The sequence below is a fragment of the Gopherus flavomarginatus genome, chromosome 3, assembly GCF_025201925.1.
Source record: "Gopherus flavomarginatus isolate rGopFla2 chromosome 3, rGopFla2.mat.asm, whole genome shotgun sequence".
Classification (NCBI taxonomy): domain Eukaryota; kingdom Metazoa; phylum Chordata; order Testudines; family Testudinidae; genus Gopherus; species Gopherus flavomarginatus.
Genome location: NC_066619.1, coordinates 284625063 through 284642239, shown reverse-complemented (window position 1 = coordinate 284642239; position 17177 = coordinate 284625063). Strand labels below are relative to the sequence as shown.

The following is a 17177-nucleotide window of genomic DNA, read 5'->3' as shown; positions in this document are numbered from 1 at the left end:
AGATGGAGGTGATGTGTCACACGTCACCTCCATATTGGTGTACATAACAGAATTCATATGGTGGGGTGGGGCCGAGGGTTTCGGCCTGTGGGAGGAGGCAGAGGGTTGGGGTATGGGGGGATGAGGGCTCTGGCTGGGGGTGTGGATTCTGGGATGGGGCTGGGGATGAGGGATTTCAGGTGCAGGCTTCCCCAGGGCTACAGCAGGGAGAGAGGACTACACCTAGCTCTCTCTCTCCACAGCAGCACCTGGGTTAGGGGTTGGGGAGAGGCACCTCCCTCCACTGTGGTGGGCCAGGACACCTCTCCCCTGGCCAGGGCAAGTCCAGGCTGGGCCTGGTTTCAGGCTGGGAGAGGGGCGCCTGTCCACTGGCCATGGCAGGTCTGCCAGGGCTGGCTTCTCTGAGCCCTGCCCGGCACTTAATAGGCTGCTGCGCAGTCGTGCGGCTGCACAGTTTACAGGGAACTTAGATTGACACTGAGTATTGGATCCTTGAGTCCTCCCCCTTCTTCCCTCTAGGGGTGCTAATTTGGCAGGTAAGCTTCCTGCCCCAGAAGGAAGTGAATTCAGGGCTCTGTGGCGAGTCGGTGCAGAGGAGGACAGCCACAGTTCAGCTGTAAACACAGTTATTCCAAGCAGACCCTGAACCAGGGGACTGGAGAAAAAGGGGTTGGGTCCTTCACCTCTGGGTCACTAATTCAAATCTCGCTCATGCCAACAGCCACTGAAGATCATGGCCATGCTCTTTGGTGGCCTGCACGGAGTTGGCTTCTCAGGCCACTCCTTTGAGGATATCCTTCAAAGTGCCTCTGTGATGGAATGCTCTTCCCTGTATGAATTTACTCCCAAGTACCTGGTCTCTGGGGGTCTCTTTCCATGTTCTTGCTGTTCCCATCAACCCAACTGTTATCCTGAAAGTGTCTCTCGTTTTGATGTCTTAAGTATGAGAACCAGGTAAAGCTGGCGCTGGTTGGGAACTGGGGGACGACTGGCTTGACCTATCCCAAATACAGCGATGTGACCGGCAAAATCAAACTGCCCAAGGACAGTTTCCGTCCCTCCGTTGGCTGGACGTGGGCCGGGGACTGGTTCATCAGCCCAGAGAAGACGTGAGTAGATCACTCGATATTATCTTACTGTGCCCAGTTCTGGTGCCCACAACTCAAGGAGGATGTTGGTCAACTGTAGAGGGTTCAGAGAAGAGCCATGAGAATGATTAAAGAAAACCTGCCTTATAGTGGTAGACCAAATGATCACACTGGACTCTTCTGGCCTTCGAATTTATGAATCTGTCCCTCAGCAGGAAGCATGGGAGCTCCCTGTTTAAATAGCATTTGTCAATTACAAGATGGTTCATCTAACAGCCCATAAACACCTAAGGACATGTAAAAAGCAACAAAGAGTCCTGTGGTTCCTTGTATCAGAGGGGTAGCCATGTTAGTCTGGATCTGTAAAAGCAGCGAAGAGTCCTGTGGCACCTTATAGACTAACAGATGTATTGGAGCATGAGCTTTCATGGGTGAATACCCACTTCACTGGATGCATGTAGTGGAAATTTCCAGAGGCAGGTATATATATGCAAGCAAGAATCAGGCAAGAGATAACGAGGTTAGTTCAATCAGGGAGAATGCGGCCCTGTTCTAGCAGTTGAGGTGTGAAAACCAAGGGAGGAGAAACTGCTTCTGTAGTTGGCAAGCCATTCACAGTCTTTGTTTAATCCTGAGCTGATGGTGTCAAATTTGCAGATGAACTGGAGCTCAGCAGTTTCTCTTTGAAGTCTGGTCCTGAAGTTTTTTTGCTGCAGGATGGCTACCTTTAAAAAAGATACCCATGCATCTGATGAAGAGGGTATTAACCCACGAAAGCTCATGCTCCAAAACATCTGTTAGTCTATAAGGTGCCACAGGACTCTTCATCGCTTTTTACAGATCCAGACTAAAATGGCTCCCCCTCTGATAAGAACATGTAGCGACTTGATAGCAAATCATCTGGCAGCCTAGAGAGATGTGGGTCCAGGCCCAGCTCTTCCCCTGACAGCTGTTGAGAATTCCGTTCGCTTCCTAAACTATTAAATGGAGATGATTTGTATTGCAGTAGCATCTCTCAGCCCCCGGTGTGGACCAGGCCCCCTGTCGCGCTAGGAGCTGTACAAACACAGACAAAAAAGATGATCCCTGCGGAAAAAAGCTTCCAAGCTAACAAGCTGCTGGCCCCCAGTGCAGAGCCCAAGTAAAAGAGCTTTGAGTGTGGGACCTACCTGGGGGTTGGAGGGGCTGGACCTGGAAGCAGGTTGCGGGGATCTTCTGCAGCCTAAAAGCCACAAGAGTGGCCTGTGCTGGCTTGGTGGCCAGTGGATCCACTCACTGCACATACCCACAGGCCTGGTCCTGGTACCCACTGGTCTGTCCGTTGCCCTGGTCTGCAACTGGATAGGGCTCAAGGGGATAAGCTGTGGCCTTTGATCCTGACCCACCTCGCCCATGTCTTGAGGTCAGACTGGATGATTGCAGTGGTCCCTTCTGGCCTCAGAATCTGTGAATCTGTGAACTCCACCTGTCCCATACTTCCATAGACAGTGGCATTAGAGAGCTCAGCTGTCTACTGCACAGGGCTGGGGAGATCCCTTTGCACCACGTTCCCACTGCCTGGGGCCTCCAGGCAATGGGACCACGATCCATGGTATTTCAGATCTCCCATAGCTCTTGAACTTCCAGGAGACAGGGATCCTGTATAAGTGGGTGTTACTTCACCCACCATGGAAATGCAGCCACCTCTGGGGTGGGACATGGCAGCTGTTGAATGGTGCACTGCAACACAGGTTCACACAAGAAGCAAATCCAGCTGGAACAGTGTGTCCGGCTGGAACAGCAGCAGGGATCCTGCAGTTCAGGCTCATGTCTGCTTTGGAAGCAGCTTTAACTAGAGTAGTCAACAATCCAGCAGTATTTCCCAGGCATCTGCTCAGTGGCCTTGGTGAGCATTTTCCGTTCTGTGAGTAACGGGCTGGGATCTAGGAGGTAGCAGCTGGCTGAAAGGACGAGAGTTTGTGGAGGTGATGCGGGGGAGCGCTCTGTCACTTTTCTTTCCCTCTCATCTTCTCTGGATGCAGGTTACTTTACGACACGGACGCCGGTCACATGAGCTTTGTAGAGGAAGTGTTTGAGAATCAAGTCCGGCTTCCTGGGGGCCAGTGGATCCACATGGCTGATGCCTACACAGATGTGGTGAGAACTTCCCTCGCTGGAGACTGAGGGAACCCCCCAATTGTCCTAGGATTCTGTTCCTAGCTCTGCCACTGGCCAGCTGGGTGACCTTGGGCAAGGAACTTCCCCACTCCGTGCCTCAGTTTCCTCACCTACCATATGAGGATAATGATACTGGCTTGCTTTGTAGAGTGTTTTGAGATCTATTGGTGAAAAGAGCTAGGTTATTTATTAATCGTGTCAGTCAAACCACGCCCACATTGACAGAGTGAAAAATTAGCCTGTGGCTTAGATTTTGGAATCACTTAGAAATGAGTCAGTTTTCACATCTCAGACTTCAGGAATGTATTTGCTCAGAGGGATCTGAAAAAAAAAGTTTAGATTCACTGAAACCATTTCACAGGGAGGTCGTCAGGAAATGACTGCAGCTCATCCACTGATCAGCAGATCCCCTTGTACATTCTCAGGGAATCCATTCTGCACTGTCCGGCCAAGGGCTGTCCGTTTGGGGAGGGCTCCCTGTCTCATTGGTCCTTATCTAGCAGAGCAAGTGAGTCCCTGCTGAGAGTCTCAGCCTCATTTCCATCTGTAGGTGCTATTTACAAAACAGCTGGATGGAGCCTGGCGCTGGGTGCTCTATGCTCCAGAGGGCTCATAGGCTAGAAGCAGAACTGATAACGAGTCAGGCTTTGTCACTAGCCATCTTGGAAGTCAGTGTGGGCTGTGGGCGCGCTCATAGGCCAAGTATTGCTCTGTAAATGCTCCCTGTGTCTTCCAGAATGGGGAGAAAGTGCTTCCTAAGGAAGAGATTGAGTGTCCTCCAGGATGGAAATGGGAAGATGTGGAATGGGACAAGGATCTCAACCGAGCGGTTGATGAGAGAGGTATGCCAGAACCTTATGTATATTTCAGCTTCCTCCCATTCCCCTTTACTCTGCCCACCATGGCCATAGTCTCTCCAAGGAGGAGCCCTGCACCCAGCTTCCCTGTCCCTGTCTATCTGTCCCCCTTTGTCCACGAGAGTGACAAACGTTCCCTCCCTCTCTGCATGGGTCTACTCCGGTGCCCCACTGCAGTGCTTCCGTTCACTTCAGTGGGAGCTGATGGATCCCGGGATGCGTCTGTGCTGGGAGTTGTTTTCCCCATCAGTCTAGCACGAGGACTGCTCTGCTGATGTTAGCAGGGCTCGAAGTGCTCGTGCCGGCAGGGCGAAGGCTTTTTTACCCCTCTGTTTGTGCTGGACCAGCGATGGGAAAGGGGCCAGCGTAGAAGATGCCAACAGATCTATAGCACAGCCATAGACGGGATTCCTTACCAGAAAGATACCAACAAGCGGGAGAGAGAGCAACAAAAGTCCCCTAAAGGGACTGCCACTGCTTTGACAGCGCTGAGCTAAAAGAGGGAACATGCCCATGGCTGCTGAGCCTTGGAAGGGTGTGAATGCCAAGGAGGAAAGGAATGTGTAGGAACACAAGGGGTTACTAGGAGGAGGGTGAGATGCAACTGGGTTGGATTTCAGCTTCCTGATTGTGTGAAGCAGTCAGCTGGGTAGTGTGCTCCCATAGGAAGGGGTAGGCACCCCATCACATACTTTCTTATTGAAGGGACCATCAGATTACTTAACCTGGCAGCCAAACCAAAGCTGCTGTGAGTGGGTCTTGAGGCAACACTGGGACACCCCACTGGAGTTCAAGACCAGCACGTTAACCACTCAGCCCTCCCAGATGGACAAAGGGGGACTGCAAACCAGCCGGGACATATGACCAGAAAAGCTGGGAACCATCTGGATGCTCTAGAGGGATTTGTTCTAAGGTCACACTCTAGAGCTGAATGTCCACAGAGCAGCCCCCTGCATGCATCAGCAATAGAGCATGCGCACCCAGGGCCATCTGGTCCAAAGCATGGAGCCTCTAGCACTTGAGCTAAAGGGGTAACTCTGGCATCCAGCAGCAGTAGTAGGCTGATATTCTCCGTGTGGCCAGCCACTTGAGGGGAAAGTGACGCACACTTTCAAAGCATGTTGCAGGCAGGTTCTGGAAAGTGAGCTTTGTTATTTAGGAAATCCCCAACTGAAATTGATTTTGAAAGTGTCTGCAATGACTTAGGGGTTAGATGCAAAGGCAGCTGCCCGATCCCTGCATTCACCCTAGTATCTCCTTTACTCTGAGGCTGGGAGTACGGCATCGCTATCCCGCCAGACCGCAAGCCCAAGGCCTGGGTGCCAGCAGAGAAGATGTACCACACTAGCCGGCGCCGGCGGTGGGTGCGACTCCGCAGGAGGGACCTTAAGCAGATGGAGGCTCTGAAAAAGGTATGGAGATCCTAGAGAATAATACCTAGGGCTAGATCCCCAAATGGGGTCCATTGGTGTTGCTCTGTTCCCAGCTCTGACACTGGGCTGCTGGTTGACCTTGGGCAAGTCACTTTGCCTCAGGTTCACAGTCTGTAAAATGGGAGCGATGCTACTGACCTCCTTTCCAAAGCACTTTGAGGTCTGATGGAAAGCCCTGTTTGAGAGCTACATAGTATGACTTCTGGGGTGGGGTATGACTCTACTTGTGTAGGGGGAGAGAATTTGGCCCTTGGATGGTATCCTTTTCTGGGCAGGGACCTTGGCTTCCCCTCAGCCTCAGAAGCACCTGGGACACTGATACAATAGGAACAATTGTGAGGTTATTGCTGTGGTTTTATTATTAAGTTAATGGGGCAGGTCCCCAGCTGGTGTCAGTCAGCCATAGCTCCACTGGAGTCAATGGGGCAGGTTCCCAGCTGGTGTCAGTCAGCCGCATCTCCATTGGAGTCAATGGGGCAGGTCCCCAGCTGGTGTCAGTCGGCCGTAGCTCCATTGGAGTCAATGGGGCAGGTCTCCAGCTGGTGTCAGTCGGCCGTAGCTCCATTGGAGTCAATGGGGCAGGTCCCCAGCTGGTGTCAGTCGGCCGTAGCTCCATTGGAGTCAATGGGGCAGGTCTCCAGCTGGTGTCAGTCGGCCGCATCTCCATTGGAGTCAATGGGGCAGGTCCCCAGCTGGTGTCAGTCGGCCGTAGCTCCATTGGAGTCAATGGGGCAGGTCTCCAGCTGGTGTCAGTCGGCCGTAGCTCCATTGGAGTCAATGGGGCAGGTCTCCAGCTGGTGTCAGTCGGCCGTAGCTCCATTGGAGTCAATGGAGCAGGTCCTCAGCTGGTGTTGCTAAGCTGAAGATGATGGAGCTCCTCCAGTTCACTCCAGCTGAGGAGCCGGCCCATTGTCTCTGAGCAGCTGACAAAGGCCAGTTATTCCAGTCCCCGTTGAGGTGCGTCAGGGTTGTTGTCCCCCACTGCACAGATGGGGCGATTGCAGAAGAGAGGTCCAGGATCAGATTTGCATGAATAGCTGCCATGTCGGCATGGCTCTGTTTTCAGATGAGCAGCTTGAGACGCTCCGGCTGAGCGCCTGCTGCTCCCTATGATGTCCGCTAGAATGGAATTTTGTTTTAAACGTAATTAAAAACCAGAACACCACTCAGAAGGATTCCAGCAGGTGTTGCTGCTGCGAATGGAGCATGGAGCCCTTTTCCTCAGGCTGTAGCTTTAAATCCATCGCAGGCTGGGAGTGGCTGAGAAGCGTGACTCAGGTCCCAGTGGGGAAGGGGAACCTTTGCCGGCAGGCTCAGGAGAGAAGCCAAGGGTTGACTGAGGCATGAAAGGTGACCTTGTCTCTGACTCCCGAGCCCCGTTGGGTGAGGATGTGTCAGCAGGGCAGTGAGCGTAGCTGATGTGGAGAAGCAGAGGACCCTGTTTAGTGCTGGCACTTTTCGCCAGCACCCAATTCCTCAATTCCTTCTCATACGTGGTACCACCCGCCCCCCTCATCTCACGTGCATGCCCGCCCAAGCTTTCCTGGCTATGGTGGAATATGTGCAGCAGGCTGTTCAGCCAGGGTGAGATCCACCCCCGTGCAGAGAGGCTAGCACAAGGACTTAGATGCCACTGGAGCCCATTTAGCCCGTACATTCACGGCCGGAGATCAGATCCTGTGGGCATGGGGGATCCAGGCTTTGTGCCGGCAGCTCTGCCCAGGGCTGGGTTTCTGAAATACTCCCAGCATCCCGCTGTCTTGCTGCCCCCCGCTAGGTGTCGCCATTGACCCAGGAATGCAGTTGAAACAGCTGCAGCCTGGAGGCTTGTGACAGTCAAACTCCCCCAAGATTTTCTCTTGTCCTCTTTCACTAGAACATGCAGGGAGACCTGACTGCCAGACCGCTGCACAGCGGGTGATCAGGCCCCCGTGGCTTTCCAGAGGCTCCGATAGGATAGCGACATGGCACGGCAGCCTCTGAAATCATCCCAGGGCACCTAAGCTCTGCCAGCCAGCCCTGCAGGGGAAGAGCCTTCCCCTTTAGTATTGGATGAAGAGAACTCGGTGCTGGTGAAAGGTCCCAGCTCTGTCACACACCTCCTGGGGGTCCTTGGGCAAGTCACTTAGGCTCTCTCCACCCCCCGTTCTCCCTCTGGCGAAGTGGGATAGGAATCCTGCCTTTGTTTAGATTATAAACACATTGGGGCAGGGACTGTCTATGGCCATGTGTTTGTCCAGCTCTCAGCACAATGGGGCCTGATCTCAGCCGGCTCCTACCACCATACAGATACTGAGTGATAATATTACAGTGGATGCCGATGTCGTCTTCTTATCCAGAAGACAGGCAGAGCTTCCCCCCCACCAACCCCAGGCCTTAGCTGTAATCCAAAGAGAGGGGGACTTGTCTCCAGGGTCTAGTCGATCCTCCAAGGAGCTCAGATTTGCTGGGCAGGGAACTGAGTTGCCTGACTCATTTTACAGGCCTGTCACATGGGAAGGACTTTCTGATCCCCGGCCATATGTAAAACAGTGACCGAGAGTTGGGAGCCTCCAGCTCCCATTACCAGTTCTGCCCCGCTGTCCATCTCAGTGTAAATCCAGTGCAGAGGGTCTAGGGAGAAGGTATCTACCATGTTTACCAGCGAGGACCCGTCAGGAGCCCCCTGCTCACTGGCTAATAACCAAAGAGGGGCAGGGAAGGAAACATACTGTCAAGCTCTGAAGTATCAGATTCAGGCAGAGAAACACAGGGGATGTGGGCAGCGAAGAGAGAAACCTTTTACCTTTACAGTGGGAAAGTCTGTAGTCAAAGTGCCTTGGCCTGCAACTGCAGCAGCTCCCCCAGGCTCCTCAGCTTGGAGGGGAGACCTCCAAGGAAAACAGGGTGCTGTGGGGGACTCGGTAGGTGGTTCCCTTCCCCTCGAGTCGGAGCTGAGCTCGTGCTCTGCGTCAGATGAGCCATGAAGCGAAGCGCTTGGCTGGTCTGTGGTAAGAATCAGGGTGTTAGCTGACTTTGGCAGCCTGGCAACATTAGAATGGGGCTCAATTACTTTCTGCCTAACTCAGTTCCCCTGCAGTGTCAGGTGCAGATGATCTTCTTTCTCTCTTCCCCACTGCTCCTAGGAGTGGTGTGAAACACTGACTGGGCGTATTTATTATGTGTAGTGGGGCCAGGTCTAAAGACCCCAGTCCAGGATCAGGGACCCATTGCGCTAGGTGCTGTACACACATACAATGAACAGATGGTCTTTGCCACCCAGAGCTTACAGGCTAAGACCCAGCTCCTCAAAGGTGTTTAGGCACTTAATTGCCATTTAAATCAATGGGAGTTAGGCTCCTGAATACCTCTGAAGATCTGGGCCTAAGTAAACAGTGGCCTTGTTTCACCCCAGAGGTAGCTACACATCAGTAGTGAGTAAATTATCCCTATTTGGGGTGCAAAGGAGATGGTAGTGAATGAAAGTCTGTCCTCTGTATGGCTCTGCAGTGCCGTCAGATTAATTTGGGGGTTTCAGCACAGTTCCTGATCAATGCCAAAGAACCACCAGCAACTGGACCAATGGAGCACCCATTCCAACTACCAGCAAAGAATGGGTCTGGGGGGATGGGGCAGCTCAGTGGGAGCATGTAGGAAGCTTGCCCTGTGGCTGCTTGTCCTGGGCCTGCTCTGTGAGTCCTTGCCACCACTCTCCAGAGGTCAGTCCAGCTCCTGGCATCAGCATTAACCAGGAGGGGGCTGGGGAGCAGATCTGTCCCCCTGCAGACAATCCTTCCTTGCAGCGCTGTGACTCCCCTGCTCTCTGCCCCCACGTAGCACAAGCAGGAGGAGTTGGAAGGTGAGGGCTGGGAATATGCCTCTCTCTTTGGCTGGAAGTTCCACCTCAACTACCGCAAGACGGACACCTTCCGCCGCCGTCGCTGGAGGCGCCGCATGGAGCCACTGGAGCGCACCGGAGCAGCCGCTGTCTTTGCCCTGGAGGGCGCTTTGGTAGGTACGCGTGCAGATTTTATTGCTAAAAGTCCTGAGGTTTCGGAAGAGCCAGGAAATTCAGATCCAAATTATTTGATAGATTGTAAGGCCAGATGGGACCATTTGGGTCATCCGGTCTGACCTCCCGCAAACCACGGGCCAGAGAGTTTCACTCAGTGATTCCTGCAGCAAGCCTGGCTGAGCTAGAGCAGATCTTTCAGAAGAACGTTGGACTCCAAGTGATGGAGAACCCTGGCCCTTGGCAGCGGTTCCAGTAGTTAATCACCCTCCCTGTACCTTATTTCCAATAAGAATATTCCCACTTCCCAGCCACTGGATCTTGGTCTGCCTTTGGCTGCTCGACTAAAGGCAACTGCAGGGTGTGGGGCTGGCTCTGTCTCTACCAACCCAACTCCAGTTGGCTCAGCCAAGGTGCCACTCTCCTTTTGGCTCCTCCTGAAGTCATGGGAACACGTGCTTACCGGGTCAGGTCTGTGCTGCTGTAACATGCACGATGAACACACGGGTGGGTCAGAGTCATCCTTGTCTCTCCCTGGAGTTACACCAGGGCTGGATTTAGCCCAGTGAGTCTGGCTTCCAGGCTCAGGGGGATTGCTCAGCAGACTTGCTCAGCGTACCTGTACGGGATAGTGAGAAAGGGAGCTGAAGAGGGCTCTCCAGCTGGGGCGAAGGCAACACAGTGCTTGACACCATGGCTTGGGAGAGGCTGTCCCAGCAGAGCTGCTGCTTAAGCATTGTAAGGTCCCAGTTCAAGTCCCAGCTGCACTGGCAGTGAATCTGGCCATCGGCCAGGGCAGGGATCCCACTCAACTGTTGTTGAATCTACAGTAGAATCTCAGCAGTGTCAACAAGGAAACCCAGAAATTCTCCAGAATCATAAACTCTGGCTCCAACCTGCCTTGGTACGTAGATCTCAGGGTGCATTTCAGCTCTATATTATTGACACAGAGATCAGCCTGGATGCTTGGATCCAAATCTGAACTTCCCCAGGATTGGGCAGAGGTGGTGGTGTGGGCCCAGTCTCTAATGCAACACAGGCCCATATAGGAGAAATTCAGTAAACCGCTGAAATATTGGACCCATCCCCCTAGACTCAGAGACACGTCCCCATCAAAGGAGCCGGCACAGTTTGCACAGTCCATTTTGAATAGCTGTGAGTCCCACCTCAGGGCTCAGGCTTGCAAACAGCCTTGTTATCTGCTCTCTAGGTCCTTCCATTATTTGTTTAACTAATATGCTGGCTTGCTTCATATGTTGGATTTCATAATCCGTTGGCTTTTCCAATAGCTAAATGGGAAACAACCACTGCAGCACAAAGCCCTTATTATAGGGGTTTTCCCCCCTTTGGATTTTTCTTCTTCATGCTACATTTTGTCCTTCTTTTTGTCTGATAGTTGAACTCGGTGGTAAGTTTTAAACAACTTACTACATGGAATTCAATCATGTCAGGTTTTTTATATTCACATCGACCCTGTGGTTTTTCCGGAGACTCATCTTAACTGTTGCATGCCCTGAAGAGTCGCACGCTCTGAACGCAGGCTTAGGAGTCAGGACTCCGGGGTTCTATTCCTAGTGTCTCTGCTCGCTCGCTCTGACTTTGGGCCACTCACTTAATTCCTCTGAGTCTTGGTTTCTCCACTTATAGAATGGCATAATGATACTTCATCAGATAGTTGTGAGGGTTAGTTAGTTATCTAATGTTGGAAAAGTGCTGTAAAGTGTTGCATTATTATTCCAGATAATAAGGTGCAAAACATTCATACTGGTGCACTAATTTCATGGCTTTTAGCCTGTAGCCAACTGGGTCCACTAGGGGGCGCCATGATCACTGGCACTTGACCAGGTCCAATTCCATCCCGTAGAGCAGTGGTTTTCAAACTTTTTTTCTGGGAACCCAGTTGAAGAAAATTGTTGATGCCTGTGACCCAACAGAGCTGGGGATGAAGGGTGTGGGATGGCCTCAGGTCTGGGGCAGAGGGTTGGCGCGTGGGGGTGTGGGCTTCAGGGTGAGGCCGCGGGTGAGGGGTTTGGGGTGTGGGATGGCCTCAGGGCTGGGGCAGAGGGTTGGGGTGCGAAGGTGAGGGCTGTGGAGTGGGGCTGGGGATGAAGGGTTTGGGATGTGGGAGGGTCTCAAGGCTGGGGCAGAGGGTTGGGGTGCGAAGGTGAGGGCTGTGGGGTGGGGCTGGGGATGAAGGGTTTGGGATGTGGGAGGGTCTCAGGGCAGGGGCAGAGGGTTGGGGTGTGGGGGTGAGGGCTGCAGGGTGGGGCCGGGGGTGAGGGGTTTGAGGTGTGAGAGGGGCTCAGGTTTGGGGCAGAGGGTTGGAGTTCAGGAAGGGGTCAGGGCTCTGGGGGGGTGCAGGCTCTGTGGTGGGGCCAGGTATGAGTGGTTTGGGGTGGGCTCAGGGCAGGGTCAGGTGGTTGGGGTGCGGGAGGGGGTCAGGGCTGGGGATGAGGGGTTTGGGGTGCAGGAAGGGGTTCCAGGTTTGGAGCAGCTCAGGGCTGGGGCAGAGGATTGGGGCGCAGACTTACCTCAACTGGCTACTGGTCAGCAGCACAGCCAGGGTGCACTGCGGACCGTGCTGTGCCCTGGAAGTGGCCAGCAGCAGGTCCGGCTCCTAGGTGGAGGCGCACAAATGGCTCCGCACACTCTCGCCTGCAGGCACCACCCCCCACCCCAGTTCCCATTGGCCCAGTAGTGGGTTGTGACCCATGGTTTGAAAAACACTGCTGTAGAGGGCAGTTGTGTCACACAAGCACAGGGGCAGTAAAGCATGATGGTCTGCCATTAACTTGCTTTGTGACCTTGTCCGGGTCCTGTTCCCTCTCTGTGCCTCAGTGTCCCCTCCAGCGCAATGGGGATACCGATATGGACATTCCTTTGTTACTGTTTTCAGGGGGGTTTCCTTAGAGATCGACCCAAGCTGCAGAATTTGGATCCAGTTTAGGTTTGGTGGGCAGAGAAGAGTGCCACGTTTTCATGCTCATTTTGAAGACTGGAGCAGGGCTGGTTGGGAAGCAGGTTCCCTGTCTGAGAGATTGTTTGTGATTTCCAAAGTTTTCCCATCCAGAACTGGGAGTCTAACATATGCGGGGGACAGGGGGAGGCTTGATTTGTTAGTGCCCCCCTGTGGCCTCACTAGTCTTGCTCTGTCCCCCACTATTCAGCCACACTCAACTCTGCATTTGTCAAGTCCTTGTCAAGAAGTGACCCCTTCTGGCCAGGTTCTTGTTAGTCAGTCCCTGTTAGGATAACAGGGAAGCAGCAGATCCGTGGCACCAGGAGAGTATAGCCTTTTCCCCTCTGTTGGTATTGACATTCCTCATCAATTATTTGGAGTGGACCACATCCACGCTGTCTGAATTGGCCTTGTTAACACTGGTTGTCCACTTGTGAGGTAACTCTCTTCTTTTCATGTGTCAGTATAATAATGCCTGTATCTGTAATTTTCACTCCATGCTCTGAAGAAGTGGTTTTTTTACCCACGAATGCTTATGCCCAAATAAATCTGTGAGTCTTTAAGGTGCCACCGGGCTCCTCATTGTTTTTGTGGATACAGACTAACACAGCTACCCCCTGAGCCTTTTCTCCTAAGTCACACACTGAGTTAATGGCAGACTGGGGGCTAGAATCCAGTTCTCCTGCCTCCCTAGGAGACCCTCCACATGGGTCTACATGAGCTGGGAGCATCACCTTCTTGTAGGCTGTACTCTCCTTGCCTTTACTATTATGGATATGTGCATCACTGCCCTTTTCTTGATATAATCGGAGTTGCTCAACTTTGTGTCATAGGCTCTATACTGCTTGCAGTTTGATGGAGATTCTCCTTTAGCAGCATTGTCAGGATCATGAACTTTTGAGCCAGGAGTTCCAGCCCCATTGTTGCAGTGAAAAATTTGGGGTACAACAAAGTGACAGCAGTGATCTCCCTGGATAGCTGTGGATTAAAGTTAAAACAAGAAAACAGAACTAGTTTCAGTGCATTTTATTATTGCTGGATTTTACAGCCCAGTCTTCGATGTGCTGGGTGCTTGCTAAACATCTGGGCAGGGGTAGCCCTTGCCTTGTAGAGCCTCGCAATCTACAGAGAGACAGGAAGCTGAGAGGAGGAGAAGGAGAGCAACGGTGGGTAGCATGTCTCTAGGGCAGCTCAGTTCACTGTAAGCAGCGTGGCAAAAGAGGGTCCTTTGTGTGTGCGTGTGTGCACGCATTGCCATTGTAACTGTGCCTTGGAGTGTGTGTGTGTGTGTGTGTGCACTGCCATTATAACTGTGCCTTGGAGCGTGTGCGCGTGCACACACTGCCATTGTAACTGTGCCTTGGAGAGTGTGTGTGTGTGCGTGTGTGCATTGCCATTGTAACTGTGCCTTGGAGAGTGTGCGTGTGTGCGCGCGCGCGCACTGCCATTGTAATTGTGCCTTAGAGAGTGTGTGTGTGTGTGTGTGTGTGTGCACTGCCATTGTAACTGTGCCTTGGAGAGTGTGCGTGTGCGCGTGTGCGCACACTGCCATTGTAACTGTGCCTTAGAGAGTGTGTGTGTGTGTGTGTGCGCACGTGCGTGCATTGCCATTGTAACTGTGCCTTAGAGTGTGTGTGTGTGTGCATGTGCACTGCCATTGTAACTGTGCCTTGGAGAGTGTGTATGTGTGTGTGTGTGTGTGCGCGCATTGCCATTGTAACTGTGCCTTAGAGAGTGTGTGTGTGTGTGTGTGTGTGTGAGTGTGTGCCAACTGTGCCTTGGAGTGTATGTGTGCATGTGTACTGCCATTGTAACTGTGCCTTAGAGAGTGTGTGTGTGTGTGTGTGTGTGCACACGCATTGCCGTTGTAACTGTGCCTTGGAGTGTGTGTGTGTGCATGTGCACTGCCATTGTAACTGTGCCTTAGAGAGTGTGTGTGTGTGTGTGCGCGCGCGCATTGCCATTGTAACTGTGCCTTGGAGAGTGTGTGTGTGTGTGCATGTGCACTGCCATTGTAACTGTGCCTTGGAGAGTGTGTGTGTGTGTGTGTGCGCGCGCATTGCCATTGTAACTGTGCCTTAGAGTGTGTGTGTGTGTGTGCATGTGCACTGCCGTTGTAACTGTGCCTTGGAGAGTGTGTGTGTGCACTGCCATTGTAACTGTGCCTTGGAGAGTGTGTGTGTGTGTGTGCATGTGTGCACAGCCATTGTAACTGTGCCTTGAGTGTTTGTGTCTTACTGTAACTGCACTCTGGTCTGTGGGTGGGTATGAGTGTGTGTGTGTGCTGCCATTTTAACTGCACCTTGGTGTGTGTGTGTGCATGCACACTGCCGTTGTAACTGTGCATTGGGGAGTGTGTGTGCGCCTGCCCCAATATAACTGTGCTGTAGTGTGTGTGCTCCCACTGTACTGTGCGTTGGGGTGTATGAGTGTGTATGTCTGTGCTGCCTTTATAGTTGTGTGTTGGATATGTGTGCGCGCGTGCGCCAATGTAACTGAGCTGTTAGTAGTATGTTTGCTGCAGTTGGAGTGTGCGTGTGTGTACATTGCCACTGTTACTATGCATTGTCCGGTGTGTAATCATTGTAACTGTGCATTGGAGGGTGAGTGTGTATATGTGTGCACTGCCATTGTAACTATGTGTGAAGCCATTGTAATTGTGTGTTGGGGGTGCGTGGGAGTGCAGTTGTTGTAACTGCACTGGGGGTGCGTGCCAATGTCAGTGTGCCATTGGAGTGTGTGTATGCACACCATTGTAACTGAGTTTGGGGGAAGGGGGGTTCAGATGCCATTGTAACTGCATGTTGCTGTTCCCCAATCAACCATCTCCTGTTTCCGCTTTTCCCAGCAGGAGGCGAGGCTTAGACATCTAGCCGCGTTTCTTTCGGTCTCATTTCAATCCCCTGCAGCCCTCCCTGCTCGAGTGCTGAAGTTTTACAAGGGCTTTCCCAGCCGCACTCAGATCCTGATTTCAGTTTCATTAGCCTGTAAATAAAATTGGTCTGCCTAAATGCCGGCTCCTGCACTGTTCTGTGTCGTAGACGCAGCCCCCATGCCCCTGCGCTGCCACCTCTGCTCAGCTTGGGTCCAGCAGGCCCAGCTGGAATGTAAAGTCTGAGTCTCAAAGCTAATGATCGCCCTCACCTCCCCCTGACTGCAGCTGGAATGGTAGGTGGTGGGAACGTCTTCAAATCAGGCCTCAAAGTTGGGCTTCCGGAAACCAAGAGTTAGAACAGAGGCCCATACCCCATGATTCCTGCATCAAGCCCCTGCCTTCTGGCTGAGCTACAGCACATCTTAGAAAGACATCCAGTCTTGACTTGAACTCTAAGCGATGGACAACCATCATGTCTCTACGTAAGCCGTTCCAGTGTTGTCTCCTAGATTCCGTCATGAACTAGAGGCAACCCCATTCCTCCAGAGTTCCTGTTTGCAGGGGGGAAGACGACGCCTTCTCTTCAAGCACCAGCTCCTTGTGCAGCTGGGTTCTGTGTATTTGTGCTGCGATGGTGAGAAGAACGGGCACGGTCCCGCTGTCGGACTGAGCTATTCTGCTCTGCTGTGAAGAGCCCAGCAGGTGAATTACGCCGCAGCTATGGGTCTGGCTCAGAGACAGGCTTAATAGCTCAAAGCAAGCTCTCAAAGTCTTTGGGCTCAGCTCTCTGAATTCCCAGCTGCAGTAGGTCGTTCTGGTTTGCCTTTATGCCCTCATAGTTTGGGGTTAGAGGCCACATTTTCTGTGGTTACTTGGGTTTTTTTGCAGATTGCTTTATAAATGATCTTGCTATACTTTATGGTTTTGCAGATTCATGCCTTTTCCAGCACTCCTCACTAACTGGGTCTCATTCCTGCATGACTTATATGTTTTCCAGGATGCTCTGTGCCACAGTAATACTGTATATTTATATATTGTCTTCCATCCAGAAAGCTCAGAGCCCCTGGGTGCTTTAGGGTTCATTCCCCTGCCCAGCAAATGCAGCTATCTCTGGGGAGGAATGCGAATGATGTCATGTCAGGAGGAGGCAGTGTCATCACCATGAGGCAGGGTTATGGTATTTGCCTCCTACAGCAAAAAGCCAAATGTAGGCAGCCCTACTCCAGGAGGATCAACTTTTGGACCAAAATCAACCAGACAGAATTCCTGCTGTAGCTTTTCTGTGCCAAACTGAGGAAACAAGTCTGCACATGTTTGAAGGGGAAAGACACAAGTAGAAAGAGGGATTTAGCGTGATGCAGCAGAGAATAAATAAGAGTAATGGGGTAAAATGAAAGGAAGAGAAGAAAAGCTTAGGTGGAATATTAGGAAGACTCTGAAGGCGGCGAGGAGATATAGGCTGTGGAACAGTCTCTCAAAAGGAAAATTTGGAAGCTTCATTTTTTAAACCACCCTGGACAGAACATCAGTAAATGCACCATGGAAACCATCCACCATGGGCCAGGCTGGATAACCTTGTCGATCTTTTCCAGCTCTGATTTCTGTGGTTTCTTCACCTGGTCAGAGGGGTCACTGTTGTAAAACAAAGGGCAAAAATCCAGTAGGAGGAGAAAGCCAGGACTGGGAACTGCCTTGGCTCCCCTACAGGGCACTGCAGAGCATTAAGAAAGCTTTAGGAAGATCCAAAGCCCATTGGACCCAATAGGCTCTAGCTGCTGAGCCAGCAGTGGAGGTGCATCTGCTAACTTTGGTTTTAC

General features: G+C 52.2%; 1 protein-coding gene across 7 annotated transcripts in view; it reads left to right on the top strand.

Annotated features, from left to right (window-relative positions):
- The window catches only part of DYSF (dysferlin), a 326279-nt gene that overhangs the window by 160379 nt on the left and 148723 nt on the right, over positions 1 to 17177 (top strand). For all 7 annotated transcript variants that reach the window (XM_050943290.1, XM_050943287.1, XM_050943285.1 and 4 more), the window contains 5 exons: positions 943 to 1109; positions 3110 to 3224; positions 3982 to 4087; positions 5372 to 5514; positions 9352 to 9525. In XM_050943290.1, coding sequence (XP_050799247.1) covers positions 943 to 1109; positions 3110 to 3224; positions 3982 to 4087; positions 5372 to 5514; positions 9352 to 9525 — 705 coding nt within the window. The remainder of the gene's footprint in view (positions 1 to 942; positions 1110 to 3109; positions 3225 to 3981; positions 4088 to 5371; positions 5515 to 9351; positions 9526 to 17177) is intronic.